Consider the following 21,522-nt stretch of genomic DNA (forward strand, 5'->3'; position numbering starts at 1 on the left):
GTGTTTCTTGGGCGCGTTGGAACTGAAAACTGAATATACCCATTGTCGAATAAATTAATTATAACTATAATCATATATAACACAGTCTAAGAACTTATGCCAACTCAAAAGCGCCATCATTAGTTGTGTTAAAAGTCAGATTTTGAAGTTCTCCTTTTTTGTCCCTGTCAGGCAGTCCAATATTCCAGACAAATGAGGCGTCTCGTTTCAAAGCGTTTCCATTGCTAGCAAGAAGACGGCAATGAGGTCTCCAGGGGGACAAGATGGAATTGTGGGGGTCTGCTAATGGATTGTGGAGTGCGGCGTCTACAGAGCGATGCCAGGTGAGTGTTCTCAGTCGACCTTTTACCTAAGTGTGTCTTTGCCCACGCACGTCTCAGGTTTCATACGAAAATATTTTATCATGTAATATAAATCGGTTTTCATGAATTGTACCTTTTGAGGTAAATCGATGTTAATTTGGGGGGGGGGGGGGCACTTTCAAATCATAAATGGTGTATCTGAATTTGAAATTAAGGCATTAAGCTGTACAAATTGTACATTTGTGGTATATTAGAAACTGCAATTTCTGGAGAAATTACAATGGGGCTTTGCTGTGTGGAGATACAAATCTTAGCCCCGCCTAGGTTGATTTGGGGACATTTCGGGGATAATATCAGGTTACTTCCTGTTGATTTGGGGATATTTGGGGGACAGTTACTGTTGATAAGTGAATGTGAAATTTGGACGTCCATGACCGTCAATGGCATCGACTTCCATATGCATCAACGGAATCTGGGACATTTGGGGGACACGTCCTATTGATATCTGTTCATTTCTTGTTGATTTGGGGACATTGTTTTTTATTTGCCATTGAAAATGAATGGGAAATTTGGACGTCTATGGCCGTCAATAGCATCGACTTACATATGCGTCAATGGAATCCAAGTACATTGGCATCAACAGAATCGACGCACATGTCCGTCAATGGCATCTGTGTACTTGGGCGGCAATGCAAAGTAAATGTTATTGGAAATGAATGGGAAATTTGGACGTCCATGGCCGTCAGTGGCAATGACTTACATTTGCATCAAATGAGTCCAAGTACATTGGCTTCAATAGAATTGACATACATGGCCGTCAATGGCATCAATGCAATGTGAATGACATTGGAATTAAATGGGAAATTTGGACGTCCATGGCCGTTAGTTAGAAAGATTAAATTGGGGCAAAAATGTCAATTTGGAGGCCTATAAATGTTAAATTTGAAGTAGAAATTTTACATTATAGGCATATAGACGTTAAATTTTGTTTCGAAATCATGGTATGTTTGAGGCACCAAGATCTTAAATTTCATATAAAAATGGAACATTAGAGGCCTATATACACTGGGGCAAATAAGTATTTATTCTAACACCAATTGTGCAAGTTCTCCTACTTGAAAAGATTTGAGAGGCCTGTAGTTGTCAACATGCGTAAACCTTAACCATGAGAGACAGAATGTGGGAAAAAAAAACAGAAAATCACATTGTTTGATTTTTAAAGAATTTATTTCCAAATTAGTGTGGCACATTTAAAGTATAAATACATTCAATTTGACGTAAATGTGGTACGTTAGAGGAATATAAATATTAGATACGATCTAAATACTGTACATTTGAAGCATAATTGTTAAAATTATGACAACCGCCCGGCTCCCTCTACTGGCAAACTCGGAACCTGCGGGCAACAATAAGTCCGCGATTAAAGAACTCTTTCACTGCCATTGACATTGATAGACATCCAATTACATGGCCCTTTTTATTCCTTCTGCTGCAAATTTAAAAGTGTTTATCATTCGTAGACGTCCATTTGAACTGGGAGGATGGCAGCGACAACCATGTAAAATATGTCGTTTACATGCTACATTTAAGTTGTATTTTCCTGGGGAAAATTATCGAAAGGGTTGTGTTCGAACAGATCCAGACTTTTATGATGCAAAACAATCTTTTTAACTCATTTCAGTCTGGATTTCGGCCACAACACAGCACCGAGACCGTGCTTATCAAAGTCCTAAATGATATTCGTCGGAATGCCGATGCAGGCAAATCATCTGTTCTGCTACTATTGGATCTCAGCGCCGCATTCGACATGGTTGATCACAACATACTACTCAGCAGAATGGAACAGTGGATAGGGCATACTGACACTATTCTTCAGTGGTTCACATCCTATTTACATGATAGGGATTTCTTTGTGTCAATCGGAAACCATCAGTCAGAACGAACCAAATTCATGTGTGGAGTCCCTCAAGGGTCAATTCTTGGACCACTCTTGTTTAACATCTATATGCTTCCCTTAGCTCAGATTATGGAACAGTATCTCCTATCACACCTATGCAGATGACACACAACTGTACATTACTGTCTCCCCACATGATTATAGTCCCTATGGCTACGTTCATACTACAGGTCTTAATGCACGAATCCGATTTTTTCGTGCTTTTCCGACTCGAGTGAGACATTAACTTGACGGTCTGAACGTGACAAGTCGCATAGAACGGGACCATTTCAAATCCGATCTGGGTCACTTTTGTATGTGGTCTAAATCCGATCTGGGCCACATTTTCCCAGACTGTCGCGGCGGTCTGTACTGTCCAGTCCCGCAAATCGGATTTAATGCAGCAATTACGTCATCAAATAGCGAGAGAGTCGTTACCGTAGCGATGCACCTGTGCGTTATTAGCGCCTAGCTTGCAGTGAACACAGCTTTTGAGGAAGAGCTGAGCTTGACAACAGTCATAAAAAATAAAAATGGGTTGAGGATAAGCCTGAGAATGCTCAGTTTTCTCTCTGTTCCAAGTGAGCAATATTTCAACATTGCCTCCACGGCCGAGAGTCGGGACAAACTCCCCGTATGTGTGTGTGACGTGCACGGACAGTGCGTGCATGCTATCGATCCATATAAACTTTGAATATAAGCCTAAACGGGGATTATTTATGTCTGTTATTTGTGTCCACCTTTTGAAAAGCAAAATATGATATCCCTGGAATGACAGATGACGTCTGTCATTTGTTTTGATGCTTCTGCGCATGCGGGTCTTCTTGCTTAGCGCGTGTCGGACTGCGAATTAGTGCGCATGCGTAATACTTGAACGGTCTCAATGGATAAAGGCAGTCTGAATGGGCACGCCAAAAAAACGGATATGACAAAAAATCGGATTCGTGCATTAAGACCTGTAGTATGAACGTAGCCTTAGACTCCCTGAGTAAATGCATTCATCAAATCAATGAATGGATGTGCCAGAATTTTCTCCAGTTAAATGTGGAGAAGACAGAAGTGATCATTTTTGGGCCAAAAAAGGAAAGGTCAAAGATAAGCAGGCGCCTTAGCACAATGTCACTTACAGCTACAAATCAAGTCAGAAACCTTGGCGTAATTATTGACTCGGACCTAAAATTTGATAGCCATCTAAAGTCTGTCACTAAATCTGCTTATTACCACCTAAAAAATATAGCCAGCATTAAGGGGTTTCTGACTCAACAAGACATGGAAAAACTTATGCATGCATTCATTTTCAGCAGATTGGACTATTGCAACAGTATATTTACGGGTCTTGATAAAAAATCAGTCAGGAAGCTTCAGCTAGTACAGAATGCTGCAGCCAGAGTCCTCACAAATACAAGGAAGCTGGACCACATTACACCGGTTATGAAATCGCTACACTGGCTTCCAGTGAGTCAAAGGATAGACTATAAAATAATACTGCTCGTCTACAAACACTTAATGGCCTTGGACCAAAATACATGCTTGATTTGTTAGATTCCTATGAGACATCTAAACCCCTAAGGTCGTCTGGAACCGGTTTCCTGCATGTTCCAAGAACCAAGCAGGGTGAGGCAGCATTTAGTTATTATGCTCCTCACCTCTGGAACAAGTTACCTGAACATCTGATGTATGCTCAAACTGTTAGCGCCTTTAAATCAGGGCTAAAAACGCTTTTGTTTAGCACCACATATCCATAACTGCCTATATATTTCAATCTACTTGCTTTCTATTCCTCTTGTGCTTATCTCCATTGCTGATTTCAATTATTATTAGTAGTAGTAGTTTTTGTTTTACTTTTATTTATTTATTTTATTCTGTTTGTGATTAAATGCGATTTTTATGTATAATTTTATTTCCTATTTTGATTGTCTTGGTTTTTACGTTGTATTGATTTAAATGTTATTTTTATGATCGTCATGTGATGTAAAGCACTTTGAATTGCCTGGTGTTGAATTGTGCTATATAAATTTGCCTTGCCTTGTATAAAATATTGATTTTGATGTAAAAATTGAGCATGCAAGGTGTATAGCACACATCACTGTTGCAAATTTGAGAAATACAGACTAGTAAATAAAAACTGGATGTAAATATGTATATATGTAAATACTGTATAAAGGATGCACATGAAACAAGATGTAAATATGGTCCATTAGATGTACACACTGTATAATAAATGCTATGTAAATAAGATACATTAAACACGGTGTAAATAATGTGCATCGATTGTGCATGCCGAGCTCTGAGTGAGCGTGTCACAGATGTGCCTTTTCCCATGAGGCTTTGCAATCTGTATGCAAAGGGACACAGGAGGGGGTGACAAATGAACGAGGCGCCGTGTTGTCAGCTCCTATTTGTCAGGTGAGGCCCGAGCAGGCCTCCTGTACATCCACCGGGCAGGAAACACTTGTACCGCACATTGTATGATTCATACTTGCTGAATACTGACACGAAAGGGGGAAAAATGAAGGCGGCGTTTCGAGGCATTAGCTACCGGTTGCACGGTAATGGTGGCCAAGTGGGTTATTTATGACAACTACATGTGTTGCCTATTGACTTATATCATTAACTTACTGTATTTGGCTGCCATTGACAGTGATAGATGTCCAATCCATTTGAAGTGGGAGGGTGGCAGCCTCAAACCTCCCGCTTCAAAATGGATTGTTGTTGTCATTCTTTCTGTTTTTTGTTGTTGTTGTTATTTTGTATGTTCCTCTAGTTCTATTTATTTGAAAAGTAATTCATGAATACACTGTCACCTAAGAGTGGCACTGAAACTGTCATTTATAAACAATGAAAAAAAAAATAGATGTAAATGAAAAATGAATAAAACAAGAGAAATAATTGTTCTTCTATTACATCTTTCTTTTTTATTTACAATCATATAAAATAAAAAGTTACATTCAATACATAAATTACTGTAATTTTTGGACTATAAGCCACTACTTTTTTCCTTCATTTTGAATCTTTGTGGCTTATAGTCAAGTGTGGCTTATCTGTTGATTTATTTGGGTTAATAAGTAACATTTTATTTGACGGCAGCGTCATAAGACCGTCATAATTATGTCATGACACTATCATGGGCATTACTGAATGCTTAAGAGTAGACAGATGTCATTAAGTGTTATCCAGTAAATTATGTCATTAACTCCATTTATGTCCAGCTCGGATCTTTTACATCCATTCAAAAGTGAGATAATTTGCCGGATGACGCCAAATGACGTCTGTCATAAGCATTTATTAATGCTCATGACAGTGTCATGTCATAATTATAATTGTCTAATGACAGTCTTATTGCACCACTGTCAAATAAAGTTTACAGAATACCATAACTAGCACATAGACTTCATAATGATATTGACGGGACACAGGGCGCGGGGCCGATTAATAGGGGGCCTGCATTGTTGGCGTGGCCGTCAAAGCTGACCGAATGGAATCACAGACAAAGAGCTTTTTTCGTTGAAAATTCTCTTGAATAAATGCTTAAAATTTTTGAATTCTTTATGGATATGGATGCACAACAGTCTCGATTCTTGGTTAAAAGCAAAACAACTGTGCAGTTAGCATTTATTCTACGTAAAAATGTCGAAGTCGGATGCTAGTCTGTTAGTCAATGTGGCGCCCGCCATATGTAAACAGTTTTTCCGGTGAAAATTTTTGTGAATAAATGCTTAAATCCCCAAATTCTTCATTGATATGAACGTAAAACAGTCTCAATTCTTGGTTAAAAGCAAAAAAAACCCCTCTAGTTAGCATTTATTTTACGTAATTATGTTGAAGTACGATGCTAGTCTGTTCATCAATGTGGCGGACGCAGTATGTAAACAGAGCTTTTATGGTGAAAATTCTTGTGAATAAATGCTTAAATCCCTGAATTCTCGATAGATATGAATGTAAAAGTCTCGACCCTTTTTAAAGGAGCAACAAAAAAACAAAACAAACAAAAAAAAAAAACGGGCGGTTAGCATTTATTTTACGTAAATATGTCGAAGAATGATAATCCGTAATCCGTAGCGGTTAATTTCTCCCATTGATTTTTTTTTTTTCACAACGTTTCAAAATGCATGTATGGTATGAAAAATATAATAATTACCTTAAATCCTCGAACAAATCACTCCTGAGACAATCCTTCCCATTTGTATGCGGTACAGCTTTCGTACTTTTTCCACCTAAATCCGGCGTTGGATCGCTGCTGACTAACTGCGACCGACTGCGAATAACTGAAGAGGACTGTAGGACGGGCCCCAACTTGAAGGTGTTGCGCAGGGGCTAACGGATGTGACCCGTCAATACAATTATAGTGGGGAGAACAAGTATTTGATACACTGCCGATTATGCTGGTTTTCCCACTTGCAAGCCATGTTGAGGTCTGTAATTTGTATCATAATTTCTCCTTAACTGTGAGGGACGGAATCTAATACAAAAATCCAGAAAATCACATTGTATAATTTTTAAATAATAAATTTGTATTTAACTGCATGAAATAAGTATTTGATACATTACCAACTAGTAAATATTTTGGCTCTTAGTTCTTTTTTAAGAACCCCTCCTGTTCTCCACTCATTACCAGAAGTAACTGCACCTGTTTGAACTTGTTACCTGTATAAAAGACACCTGCTCTTATGCTCAAACAAAAAAACTCCAACCTCTCTACAATGGCCAAGACCAAAGAGCTGTGTAAGGACATCAGGGATAAAATAATAGACCTGCACAAGGCTGGGATGGGCTACAGGAAAATAAGCAAGCAGCTTGGTGAGAAGGTAACAACTGTTGGACCGATTATTAGAAAATGGAAGAAGTTCAAGTTGACGGTCAATCTGCCTCGTTCTGGGGCTCCATGCAAGATCTGACCTCGTGGGGCATCACTGATCATGAGGAAGGTGAGGGATCAGCCCAGAACTACATGACAGGACCTGGTCAATGACCTGAAGAGAGCTGGAACCACAGTCTCGAAGAAAACCATCGGAAACACATTACGCAGTCATGGATTAAAATCCTACAGCGCACGCAAGGTCCCGCTGCTGAAGCCAGTGCATGTCCAGACATGTCTGAAGTTTGCCACTGACCATCTGGATGATCCAGGGGAGCAATGGGAGAAGGTCATGTGGTCGGATGAGACCAAAATGGAACTTTTTGGTCAAAACTCTGCTCGTCGTGTTTGGAGGAAAAAGAAGGATGAGTACAACCCCAAGAACATCATCCCAACCGTGAAACATGGAGGAGGAAACATCATTTTTTGGGGCTGCTTCTCTGCCAAGGGTACAGGACGACTGCACCGTATTGAGGGGAGGATGGATGGGCTATGTATCGCCAGATCTTGGCGGACAACCTCCTTCCTTCAGTGAGAGCCCTGAAGATGGGTCGTGGCTGGGTCTTCCAGCATGACAACGACCCATAGCACACAGCCAAGGCAACTAAAGAGTGGCTCCGTAAGAAGCATCTTAAGGTCCTGGAGTGGCCTAGCCAGTCACCAGATCTGAACCCGATAGAAAATCTATGGAGGGAGCTGAAAGTCCGTGTTGCCCGGCAGCAGCCCCGAAACCTGAAGGCTCTGGAGAAGATCTGCATGGAGGAGTGTGCCAAAATCCCTGCTGTAGTGTGTGCAAACCTTGTCAAGGACTACAGGAAACGTTTGGTATCTGTAATAGCAAACAAAGGTTTCTGTACCAAATACTAAGTTCGATTTTTGTGATGTATCAAATACTTATTTCATGCAATTAAATGCAAATTTATTATTTAAAAATCATACAACGTGATTTTCTGTTTTTTTGTATTAGATTCCGTCCCTCACAGTTGAAGAGAACTTATGATACAAAGGACAGGCCTCTACATGCTTCGCAAGTGGGAAACCCAGCAAAATCGGCAGTGTATCAAATACTTGTTCTCCCCGCTGTATGACGTCTATGACTAGCAATTAATGAACCAATTGGAACAGCAACTGAAGAAATAATTTGCTCAGAACATTAATTTTGATTGTTATTTACATCTGTAGAGCTGCAATGCATGCTAGGAGACATGTTGGACAACAACAGTGTTGGCAGCAGGTGGCAGCAGAGGTTGACTGTCTCCCCCAAGGGAGCAGTGCTGGCCAAATGAAGCTTCTTGAAGCAATGAAGCTTTGCAGCTAATTGGTTCAAAGCTTCTTGGTGGTTTATTTGGTCTTATGACAGTCGTATGATGCCGCTGTCAAATAAAGTGTTACCGGTTCATATCTTTTAGTGTAAATATCCCATAATACAGTGAGGATAGCCGCAGCTTATAGTCCAGTGCGTCTTGTCTGTGAACAAATGTTTTGGTGTCAAATTTGGTGGGTGGCGGCTTATAGTCAGGTGCTCCTTATAGTGCGAAAATTACGGTAATTAAAGAGGACTCTTAAAAACAAGTATTATATATGGAATAATAAATAAAGTTAAATAAATACAATAGATATATAACATAACAATAATAAAAAGAATTTGGATTTAAGGCTTCCAGGAACATTTTAGAGCGCGTCGTTGTTGGCTGTAAGTGCATGTGCGCCACAAAGAGAAGGCAAAAGACCAAAAAATTTAATATCATTCATGAAAACTCCCCAAAAAGGTGATCTAGTTCCCTAAATAATCATAATCAAAGCCATCCCAAAATGTGATTTAGTTAATATTGCAGCAGTGCAGTAGTAACAATAATACTGTAATTAATAATAATGAAATTTCCCTTAAACAGTGATTAATTGCCGCGATAAAAATAACAATTAGCCACCCAGAAGCGTGATTAGTTGGTGAAATCATAATGATTAATAAAGTGACTTGCAACAAGATGGCTATAAAAAGATGCTTCTTACTAAATAAGGTAGTCAAAATACTGGAAAATGTACTGCGATTAAGTATTTTCATGCAGGTGTCCTCCTCTTCCTTTTCCAATTATTTCACCCTTTTTTGCTTTCCTGGCGCTTTGCGCACACAGAAATGGTTGACAAAAAAAGTTCAGCTTTATTTGCTTTGACTGTTGAGCTTTAACCAGGCAATATGATTATTTCCACTGGGCGTGCAGCTGTGTTTGTCTAACCAAAAACTCCAATCTGTGTTGGAGATATTGCGTCTGGCGTGAGAATGGAAATCAAATCAGGAGGTAAAAAAAAAGGAGCTTTATTTACCGCCCGCACGCTTATTGGGAATGTTTGCTTCACGGTACAAATGACACAGCAGGCGGAATCAAATAGAAAAAAAAAAAAAGCAGACATTTCGTACATGAAATGGATTGTACAGTATGGGAAAATAAGTGGGAATATTAAGTTGAGGAACAAGAGTATGAATATTAAACTGAGTTAATGAATCTGAGATGTATTTTGGACTACAAATCAATACTTTATATACCGTATCGGCCCGAATATAAGATGGCCCTGATTATAGGACGACCCCCTCTTTTTCAAGACTCAAGTTTGAAAAAAGAAATTTTGAACACCAAATTAATTTTTATACAGAAAATAATTACAGTACATCTGAAACAAATTATTATAACAATATATTTGAGAGAAAAAGCACGTTATTTTGCCTCATTCAAATCTTAATATCTGAACTAGGGTTGTTCAGATCATGTTTTTTTGCTCCCGATCCGATCCCGACCGTTTTAGTTTGGGTATCTGCCGATCCCAATATTTCCCGATCCGGTTGCTTTTTTTTTTTTTTTTTGCTCCTGATTCAATTCCAATCATTCCCGATAATTTTTCTCGATCGTATACATTTTGGCTATGCATTAAGAAAAAAATGAATAAAACTCGGACGAATATATACATTCAACATACAGTACATAAGTACTGTATTTGTTTATTATGACAATAAATCATGATGGCATTTACATTATTAACATTCTTTCTGTGAGAGGGATCCACGGATAGAAAGACTTGTAATTCTTAAAGGATAAATGTGACTTTGTATATTGTGATTAAATATTATCATCTAGTGTATTTGTTGAGCTTTCAGTAAATGATACTGTAGCCATTTAACTGTTCTGCCCAAATGCATGATGGGAAGTGCAACCATGACTGTGCGTAGTGGCACCGATTGATATATCTTCTCTGCGTTGGGAAATAACATAGGGTGTTAAGAAAAAGATCAACTACTACCTTTCTTCCCCACATTGCTTCCCACGATATTTCTAATTGTTGAGAGAGGGATTGTAAGGCTGTAGCCAGTTAAAAAAAGGCTCCAAAAACTGTTCACTCTACTCATTTTACGCTGCCTTTTAACTTTATATATAGGTAAAACGGCGCCATTATAGATTGAACGCGACAATGCGTGAGTGGGTCGTGCAGCGCATGCGTTAATTGCGTCAAATATTTTAACGTGATTAATTAAAAAAAAAAAATTAATTACCACCGTTAACGCGATAAATTTGATAGCCCTACTTTAAGCCAAAACTAAAGACTCTGGATGAGTGTAAGACAGTTTGTCAGTAACGTTAAATAGAATTAGAAAACGATTTAATTTAAAAAAAAAATCAAAAAAAGGCATGTCCGATATTTTTTTGCCGATTCAGATACTTTGAAAATGACGTGATCGGACCCGATCGATCGGCAACCCAATCGATCGGGACATCTTTAATCTGAACATTTAAATATGTAAATTAAAGTGCAAACACATTCGTAAATGAATGGCTTCTGGTTTTTGAAATGTAAATAAACCAATCTATTGTGATAAAACAACAAAATTGCAATAACTGCATTAACCATCAAAGTGAAGTCTAACTGTAACTGTAGTCTTGAAACAAATCTGAATAAGGAAAACCACTGCAATAAAATAATGCAAACTGGTTAAACTTGAGAGTAGCTGAGATCTGTCATGACAAACATCGCTTCAATGATATCTGGCGCCATCTAGCGTCGTGAATGGGTATAACGTCTAGACCGTGAATATAGGACGACGCCCACTTTTTCAGTCTTATTTCAATGCAAAAAACACCGTCTTATATTCGGGCCAATATGGTAAATACTGCTGGTACTCTTGCAAATAGCAGTTACACAGAGTAAAACAAATAAATTATTTACAAAAAATGAGAATAATAATACAATAATGGCAATAATAATTATAATCATACCTGCAATAATGTAACGAATCAGGTTCTAATGTGGCAGTTGTGCTTTGCGTGGCTTACCTGAAGGCACCTCATGGCTGATGTGACAGAGCGAGAGAGGTGCCATAGCGTTTTTACTTTCTTTTCATGTTCTGTTATGGCCTCAGCTGCGGCGGACAGTAGGCACGTTGTGTTGCACAAGTTCTGAAATAAATGATGAAAAACCTGACAAATTCTTTGGCGATGTTACAATATTTCTCCCCCATAGTCTATGTCTCACCTTAAATTCTAAAGACTGTCGAACGGAGGTCGTCAGAGGACCGTCGAGATTGTCGACAGTCTACGTACGGCCGTATAATCGAGACAGTTCACGAACACACACACCACGCTCATATTTTTCTATCATTTCCATCTTCATTTCAATGGTAAGTGTGATCTTTTTCCTTTTTTTCACCACCTGCACTAACATTCTTGGAACCCATGTTGATTTCTCTCACAAGAAAATCCGCCGTGTGTCCTTCTTGCGGGTAAACTTTTTGTTGACTTTTAATAGTAGTATTGTGACATTCTGTAAAGAAATGGAACTGATCAATTGGTTACTGAGTGCCCTGGACAAGATCTTCTCTACAATGCGATCTGAACCTGAAGAATGTGCTTGCCCAGGAAACACTTTCAAGTCTGGATATATGGAGGATAGCTGGGGAAAATGGCGGCCGTTGTGTCTGACCACACTCAAAGTTGAAGACATCAATTATATTGCATTAACCATCAAAGTGAAGTCTAACTGTAACTATAGTTTTGAAACAAATCTGAATAAGGAAAAACAAGGCAATAAAGTAATGCAAACTGGTTAAACTTGAGAGTAGCTGAGATCTGGCATGACAGAACATTGCTTCAATGATATCTGGCGCCATCTAGCGTCGTGAATGAGTATAACGTCTAAACCGCGAATATAAGACGACCCCTATTTTTTCAGTCTTAATGAAAAAACACAGTTTTCTATTCGGGCGAATACGGTACATAACACGACGAACAAATCATTTTCTAATTTACAAAAAATTACCACACTAGAAAGTGCGCCTGACTACAAGATAACTCCTCCAGGAATCAGCTGCAAAAATGCGTTGATTCCGCGGAGAACAGCCAGGATTTTGCGGCGCGCAATTCTTCATTCTGCGACTTAAAAGTTATTAAGCAAATTTATGCAATAATGATGTCAAAATGATTTTGTGAAATTATTTGCAATATCACAATACTGTTAAACATCCTGGTAATTAATTAATAAGCATCGAGTGTCTTTGTCACTCAAGGGCAGATTTATTTGCATAAATAAATCAAATGTGCCGTTCCAAGCCGATCACGTAGTCTCACTCTCGCTCCTGCTGCTCTTTGTTGGTCAGGCAGTGCACTTGGGTTGTTTATGTAGGTTAACGATGATTGACAGACGTTTAATGTTTGATCTTGCCACAGATGCTTGGAAGCCGAAGCTTTAAAGCGCCGCATGCCGTCAATAATTATTGAACTTGTTAAACAGTTGCCGTAGCAACTCACTGTGTGTAAGTGAGCAGCTTGAGCGGATTTGAGTGGACTCAGGCTACGTCTACACTAGGACGGATAATGGCCCTGAATGTGTAATTAGTAAGACTTTTCGGCATTAATCTGCCTCTTATCCGTGCAAGAACTTACACAGATAAGTTCGTCGGCTAATGTTACCCGCCGCTTAATATAGATTAGTGTGTCCGTACAACAACCAGATACTAAGGAAGTGACGTCATGCCGTCGCCATTTTTGCGGCATGACGGCATCGTAAACAATGGAGGCGGACAAATAAGACGTCGTATTCCTGCTCCTCTTTTCTTTTCCAAACATTTTTCTTGAACTTTCAAACTACGTCGCAACACTATGCTTCAATTCAGTGTCCATTTGTGGTCCTCCCATCGGGGAATACGTGAAGGTGAGCGTTTTCTTACAGAGCTCGTCTCCCGTGTTAAGTCCCCGATCAGCCAGCTGCGGGGCTGGCCCCTACCAACTCAATGCTGAATGAACATGACTATTTAAAAATGCGGAGAAGAAAATTTAACCCCGAAAAGTAAACTGCGTGGTACCCAGTCAAAGAGGCGCACATCAGTTTTTTCCATGACATTTCCGCCTGGCAAAACTGTCGCCACTTCCAGGATCGCCCGTTATGCACAAGTACTCCTGGTTGCGGCTTCCAGGAAATGTATGCAGCGCTAGAGGTGTGCGAAATTTCCGATTCTTAGATTATTCGCGATTCAGCCGTGGAAGATTCGAGAACGATTCACAAACATCCAAATTCCGATTATTGAAATATGTCAAGTAAAACACACTCAGCGCGCCGCGCGGTCTTCGGGACGCAATGAGGAACGGAGCGAGAGTAGCTAAGCATCATGCCAGTCATTACCCAGCCCCTCGGGTAATGCCAATGCTCAAGTCACGGGTCTAGCTCAACTCATGCCGCGAGATAAAAAAACAACAACATACCTGACTTCTGCCGACAGCTGCTACAAAGTACGTCCACATAATGGTACGGTAGATATCATATTTATATAGGACTAGATGCAAAATAGACTCGGTGGCGTTAGCAGCACATGTACAGAAAGCTAGATGCGGGCGTTAGTAAACGGCCGCCATCCTAAAGCAGACTTCCCTGCAAGGCTGTTGTAGCTGTAACTTTTTATCTAAAATACTCCTAAATTGGTAAAATATTGACTTGAATCTATCTTTAAAATAGGTTTAAAACTTTCACATGTCGAAAGTAGACAAAAGGGAAATTATGGAATAACGGGGGCAATTTTTAGTTTAAAGCTGCTGATACAGAATGTGGATTTGAGTATATTATTCGTTGTTTTTAACTGTTAACCTGATACTGAAATAGTCATTTATTTAAGCCTGTGAGGCTTTTTATTTATTTTGATGTTTTTACAGTTTTTGTAATTAATGTGCAAAACATTAAAAGCAGCTAATAGCGGGGGGGGGGGGGGGGGGGGTCATCAATAATCGATTTATATTCAAAACGTAGCCTCTGAATCGTAATCGAATTGTTAGGTGCCCAAAGATTCTCACCTCATGTTTCTATTTGTTATGTTCCAATTGGTGAGAGCGCAACTGAGTAACGATTGCAACATCCCAAGTAACAATGGCTTTTGTTGTTGTTTTCTAAAGATGTATTTCAGTCACAACTCGGCGACTGCTCGTACGCCGAATGTGCTCTTCCTTCACTCCTGCTCCCGTGTGATCTGTTCAATTGCGTTCACGAAAAAAACAGTGATCACAAAATGGAGTTCCCGACCCCTGGAAGTAATAAGTATCCGGTTCAGAGGCAAAACGTTGAAGGCGGAAGTGATATTGACTTGGATAATGTAAACATAAGTCAACAGCATGCAGCAGAAAATAATAAATGCAGAGCATTGCATTAAACACAACGTTTGAAAGGAAGTATAAATAATCAACCTGTTTTATAAATATTACTGCTGTGCTGACTGCTGGTAAAAATGTAAACTTTCTGTTGAGTTTCTTTTCTGTGTGTTGCGGATGCCCATGACGAAAACTGTCGAATATTCTGCACCTCGCCTTGTATTCCATGGATTGTTTTGATTTCCGACATTGAAATCTGTGTTAAATTCCGTGATCGTGAAATTGCAGATTCCTCGGCGGCAAATAAGGGTGCCACCCAAATTCAATAAAATTGAGGAAAAAAATATGCACATGCGGAAAACACTCAGGTGACTTGAAGTTCATTTGTTCAGTTGTATGTTTTTCCTCCTACAGAAACCATATTAAAACTAAAAAATATGTTTTTCAGGCCACATCATCCCCATTTTCAAACATTTTTGAAAAAGCTCCAGGGAGCCATAAAGCAGCGCTAAAGAGCCGCATGCCGTTCTTGAGTGACCATGTTTTGATTTCCAAACAAAGGACATAAATACCAAACACATAAAATCCCCGTTTAGTCTTATATTCAAAGTTTATATGGATTGATAGAACGTCAGTAATAGTCAGTTTGCACCGACTTAGCCATGTAAGCAATATTGAAATATTGCTCATTTGGCATACAGAAAGAAATTTGAGCATTTTTATGCTGATCCTTCTCTTCATTTTATTTTTTTTAATGACTGTTGTCAGGCCTGCTTCCTGTGTAAAAGCCGAGTTCAAGCTAGGCGCTAACGCTAATGCACAGCTCCATCCGCTCTTGCTGTTTGCTGACTTAATTGCAGAATGAATTGCGATTTGGGAGACTTGACAGTTCAGACCCCTGCCACATTCTAGAAAATGTGGCCTACATCGGATTTTAACCACATACGAAAGTGACTTAGATCAAATTTGAAATGGTCCACTTTTATGTGACCTGTCCCATTCAGGCCGTCAAGTTAATGCCTCGCTCGAATCGTTAAAAAAAAAAAAAAAAAACACGAAAAATTGGAATAGGTATGAACCCAGCCTAAGATACAGGTGTCCACATTTTGTGGTGTGTTCACAATTAGTTTGAAACCACAAAAGCACTTTGATAAAAAAAAAAATAGGTTGATACAATTACCACTTTAGTCTTCTTAAAATCCCGATAACTTGGGGTTAACTGCTGTCGGTGCTAGACCTAGAAGCAGCTTTATAACATACTGTGGGGCAAATAAGTATTTAGTCAATCACTAATTGAGCAAGTTCTCCCACTTGAAAATATTAGAGAGGTCTGCGATTGTCAACATGGGTAAACCTCAACCATGAGTGACAGAATGTGGAAAAAAAAACAGAAAATCACATTTTTTGATTTTTAAAGAATTTATTTGCAAATCATGGTGAAAAATAAGTATTTGGTCAATGCCAAAAGTTCATCTCAATACTTTGTTATGTACCCTTTGTTGGCAATAATGGAGGCCAAACGTTTTCAGTAACTCTTCACAAGCTTTTCACACACTGTTGCTGGTATTTTGGCCCATTCCTCCATGCTGATCTCCTCTAGAGCAGTGATATTTTGGGGCTGTCGTTGGGTAAAATGGGCTGTTAACTCCCTCCACAGATTTTCTATGGGGTTGAGAGCTGGAGACTGGCTTGGCCACTCCACAACCTTGAAATGCTTCTTACGAAGCCACTCCTTTGTTGCCCTGGCTGTGTGTTTGGGATCATTTTCATGCTGAAAGACCCATCCACGTCTTATCTTCAATGCCCTTGCTGATGGAAGGAGATTTTCACTCAAAATCTCACGATACATAGCCCCATTCATTCTTCAGATCAGTGTCCTGGTGATTCCTGGTCCCTTTGCAGAAAAACAGCCCCAAAGTATGATGTTTACACCCCCATGCCTTACAGTGGGTATGGTGTTCTTCGGATGCAATTCAGTATTCTTTCTCCTCCAAACACGAGAACCTGTGTTTCTACCAAAAAGTTCTATTTTGGTTTCATCTGACCATAACACATTCTCCCAGTCCTCTTCTGGATCATCCAAATGCTGTCTAGCGAACCGCAGACGGGCCTGGACATGTACTTTCTTCAGCAGGGGGACATGTCTTGCAGTGCAGGATTTGAGTCCCTGGCGGCGCATTGTGTTACTGATAGTAGCCTTTGTTACTGTGGTCCCAGCTCTCTGTAGGTCATTCATTAGGTCCCCCCCGTGTGGTTCTGGGATTTTTGCTCACGGTTCTTGTTATCATTTTGATGCCACGGGGTGAGATCTTGCATTGAGCTCCAGATCGAGGGAGATTATCAGTGGTCTTGTATGTCTTCCATTTTCTAATAATTGCTCACACAGTTGATTTCTTTACACCAAGCGTTTTACCTATTGCAGATTCTGTCTTCCCAGCCTGGTGCACGTCTACAATTTTGTCTCTGGTGTCCTTCGACAGCTCTTTGGTCTTGGCCATTGTGGAGTTTGGAGTGTGACTGACTGAGGTTGTGGACAGGTGTCTTTTATACCAATATGGAGTTAAAACAGGTGCCATTAATACAGGTAATGAGTGGAGCCTTGTTAGACCTCATTAGAAGAAGTTACACCTCTTTGACAGCCAGAAATCTTGCTTGTTTGTAAGTGACCAAATACTTATTTTCCACTCTAATTTGGAAATAAATTCTTTAAAAATCAAACAATGTGATTTTCTGTTTTTTTCCCCCCTCCATATTCTGTCTCTCATGGTTGAGGTTCACCCATGTTGACAATTACAGGCCTCTAATCTTTTCAAGTAGGAGGACTTGCACAATTAGTGGTTGACTAAATACTTATTTGCCCCACTGTACTTACATACAAACATACAAACAACTAAAGGCTGGCTTTAACTTGTTCTTCTGTAATGGCACCAAGCAACAGAAGTCTTTTCAGCAAATACCCTGAGCGCCCCACAAACTCAGCTAGCAAAGTGCTAGGACTGCAGCGTCACCGTAACAAACTATACTTATATATTTTAAATCTATCGGTTAGCCTTAAATGGTTCTTCTAGTAGCATCAAGACTCTTCTTTTGACAACAAGTCTGCATGTACTGTACCTGGAAATAACTCTCCTTCTTACTAAAGTAGCAAAATGCTGTCCTAGCATCATAGCTAAAAATAGATTGGACAACGCACTCCAGGTCCAGCCAGCTATTGTAGAAAGCTAAGTGTTGTTGAATAATGGAACAATGAGGGAAACGTTTGCCTTTCAACAAGATAGCATAATGCTAAATAGCCTATAAAAATTAGCTGCTTCTTTATTAAAACTGCATAGTTCAAAGGGAGGGTATAAGGTTGTGGCTTATTTTGTCTGAAAAATACAATGACACATTGGCTGCCATATACGGTGATAAATGTCAAATCCATTTGGACTGGGAGGGCTAGCAGTCATTTTTCACAGCCAGTTCAATTGCAGCCAATGTGTGGATCATAAGCGGATTTTAAGGGGTGGCAGGCCCCCCCTGGTGGCCGAAAAGTGTCATTGGATGTAATTCACCTGCCGATATACTGTATATATAAAATTTGTAAACCAATAAAACTGCAACAAAAATGAATGAAATTAAATTATTATTATTTTTTTTATAATGGGTCAAAATTATTTTTCGAGCACCTTAGACAGTCATTTGCTTTGTATATAATTTTCCCAACAACAACAAAAAATTTGAAAAAATATATTTTAAAAAATGGTTTTTTTCTTTGAAAATGTTTTTTGGTTCAAGCAACTTTTTTGGGATTGTATTATCTAGACACAAATGTCCTAATCATAATATGGCCCAAACACAAAAAGGATTGCTTCAATCAAAGAAAACTATTTTCAATGAAAAATTAAGTGTCCCAATGCAAAATTTCCAATCTAAAATATTTTTTCGCATTCAAAAACTTTTTTTTGATTGAAGTGATTTTTCTTTTTGAAAATCTATATATTTTTTAATGAACTTATGTTTTCATTGAATAAGGACAAAAATGTCCTTAGCCAAAATGTGGCTCAAACAAAAATCAACATTACTTCAATAAAAAATAAAAAAAAGAAAAACAAACAAAAAAACAATCAAAGAAAAAAAACTTCACATGCATTTTTTTTTTCCAGTTTTTTGTCTTTCAAAATTATTTTTGCATTCAAACACTTTTTTTTATTGATTGAAGCGACATTTTTAAAAAATTTTTTTAATTGAAGCAACTTTTTTTGGGATTGAATAATAAAGACACAAATCTACCTCCATATAGCTCCGCCCAGGGGATACAATTTTTGACTGGGGTAACTACATTGGCACGACACTGGCGGGCGTACCATATTCAATGGATGACGATCTTGGCGAAAAATATTGCCTAAACAGCCTGATTTAGAATTCCCCTCAAGAATGATGGGAAACAAAAAACGCTCATTGTCAACTTATTATTATAAAAATTATTGTCAGTTAATTTTATTGCCGACACTGCGTTTCGGGGTCATCAACATGTTGTGCCCCCCCTGCCCCAAAAGTCAAACTCCGCCTATGGTGTGGATAAAACATAACTATTAATAATACAATTGACCCTCAATTCCCATCAAACAGAAAATCAGGTAATTCTCATGGAAACTTTCCAGTTTAGGAACCCAGCAACTTTTTGGAACATTGCCCACCTGCCCCCAAGTATAGCATGATCCCCGCGTCCTCCACGGGGTCACATCGAAATAGTCGCAGATGTCGCAAAGCTCCGTCAAGCTGCGAATGGCCTCGTGCGACCTTGGCGGCGGTCATTGCTAAACGGAGAAAATAGTTCCGGCAGGATTTATGTGGGTGACAAGTTCTTTACGAGCATTACGCCGGCGATGATGGCAGTCGCTGGTCCCCATAAATAACCTGACACTTGCATATTTTATTGACATGTGATTTATAGCTGGAGCACCATTCTCGCAGCTGTGAAGCCAGAATTCAACGACGACTGGACAAAGTAAAAAGGCTGAAAACTAGCAGGTGAAATCCGAGTTGTGTACGCCAGCCAAACATGTTTGTTTTTTTTTGTCAGCGTGTGACTCGAGAGGGGCAAATGGGGATGGATTTTTTTTCACAGCGGAAGATTTAGCACACTTAAGTTGGACTTGATTTAAAAATCAATCTCTCCTCCACAAAGACGTTTTTAGTCTCTTTTGTCTGGTGTGCATCAACTATCGGCTTCAAACAAGCAATTTGTTTCCCCCGCTGCCACGCCGCAAACATTATTCCATTTTCCCCCGTTATTGACGATTCAACTCTGCTTTGACTGTAAAAAAGAAATCGTTCGTTATTGTCATGACAAGGCAAACTCCTATTTTCAGTGCGTAAAGAACAAATGAAAGGCTGTTGTGAAAAACTGCTCAAAACTGATGGAATGAATGCTCTTTTAGGTGCTGGATTACTACTTCTAATAATAAAAATGAAGACACACACATATACACAAACACCCGCTACTACAATCCCAAACACAACACATGCACATAAAAAAAAAACATGCACTCAAACACAACAGTACAAACAAACAAACCCCCAAAACACTGGAAAAATAGAAAAAAATAAAGACAAACAAAACAAAGTACAAACATGCACAAAAACACAAAAACATGAGCATCACCCTGCAGATATAAAAAAACCCACAAAAATATCACGAAAACTTACAAAACCACATACAAAACCACATTCACAGTATACACACCCATATAAACACACAAACATGCACACAAACAGAAATAAACACACGAAAAACATGACAGTACACTAAACCATCCGCTCTCAAAAACACATAAAACAGGAACACAAATCCCTATAACACACCTCCACACAAATATACGCACACATAAACAAATACATGAAAACAAAACAAAAACATACACACATCAAGTACACTAAACCATCCACACTAAACACACTTACAAACACACACATTCCCACACACAGAAATCAAACACATGCAAAAACACACAACACATCCACACACAAAAACAAACTGTGTTGACACATACACAAACATGCCGACAAACAAAAACATACACAAAAACAAAACAAACAAACAAAAATAAACAAACGAAAACGTACAAAACAAACAAAATACTACAACACTCAAAACACACACCCCAACAAACACAAGCAAAATACAATGGACACACACAAAACGAATACATGCACAAAATCCCACTGGACACACGCACATATAGAAAACACAAATGCCAACAAACACAAACAGAAACACTCGGGACGCATACAACACACAAATACATAGAATTACACAAACAAACCAAAAACAGGCACACAAATCCCTACAACACACCTGCAAACATAAACAAACACACAAAAACAAAACAAAAACATACACACATTAAGTACACTAAACCATCTACTCTAAAAAACACACATACACATTCACACACAAAGAAATCAAACACATGCAAAAACACACAACACATCCACACACAAAAACAAACTGTGTTGACACATACACATACACAAACACAAAAACATACACACACAAAACCAAAACCAAAAAAACAAACGAAAACGTACAAAACAAAATACTACAACACTCAAAACACACACCCCAACAAACACAAGCAAAATACAATGGACACACACAACACGAATACATGCACAAAATCCCACTGGACCCACGCACATACAGAAAACACAAATGCCAACAAACACAAACAAAAACGCATACAGCACAAATACATAGAATTACACAAACATACCCAAAACAGGCACACAAATCCCTATAACACACCTACACACAAATATACGCACACACAA

At 39.0% G+C, this 21,522-nt stretch overlaps 1 protein-coding gene across 2 annotated transcripts in view; it reads left to right on the forward strand.

Annotated features, from left to right (window-relative positions):
* The window catches only part of znf385d (zinc finger protein 385D), a 293,701-nt gene that overhangs the window by 3,970 nt on the left and 268,209 nt on the right, over positions 1–21,522 (forward strand). For both annotated transcript variants that reach the window (XM_057833409.1, XM_057833411.1), the window contains exon 2: positions 172–323. Coding sequence is in view for 1 of the 2 variants with exons in the window: in XM_057833411.1 (XP_057689394.1) it covers positions 317–323 (7 nt within the window). In the remaining variant the exon portion in view is untranslated. The remainder of the gene's footprint in view (positions 1–171; positions 324–21,522) is intronic.

This window comes from Corythoichthys intestinalis, chromosome 4 (genome assembly GCF_030265065.1).
Source record: "Corythoichthys intestinalis isolate RoL2023-P3 chromosome 4, ASM3026506v1, whole genome shotgun sequence".
NCBI lineage: Eukaryota > Metazoa > Chordata > Actinopteri > Syngnathiformes > Syngnathidae > Corythoichthys > Corythoichthys intestinalis.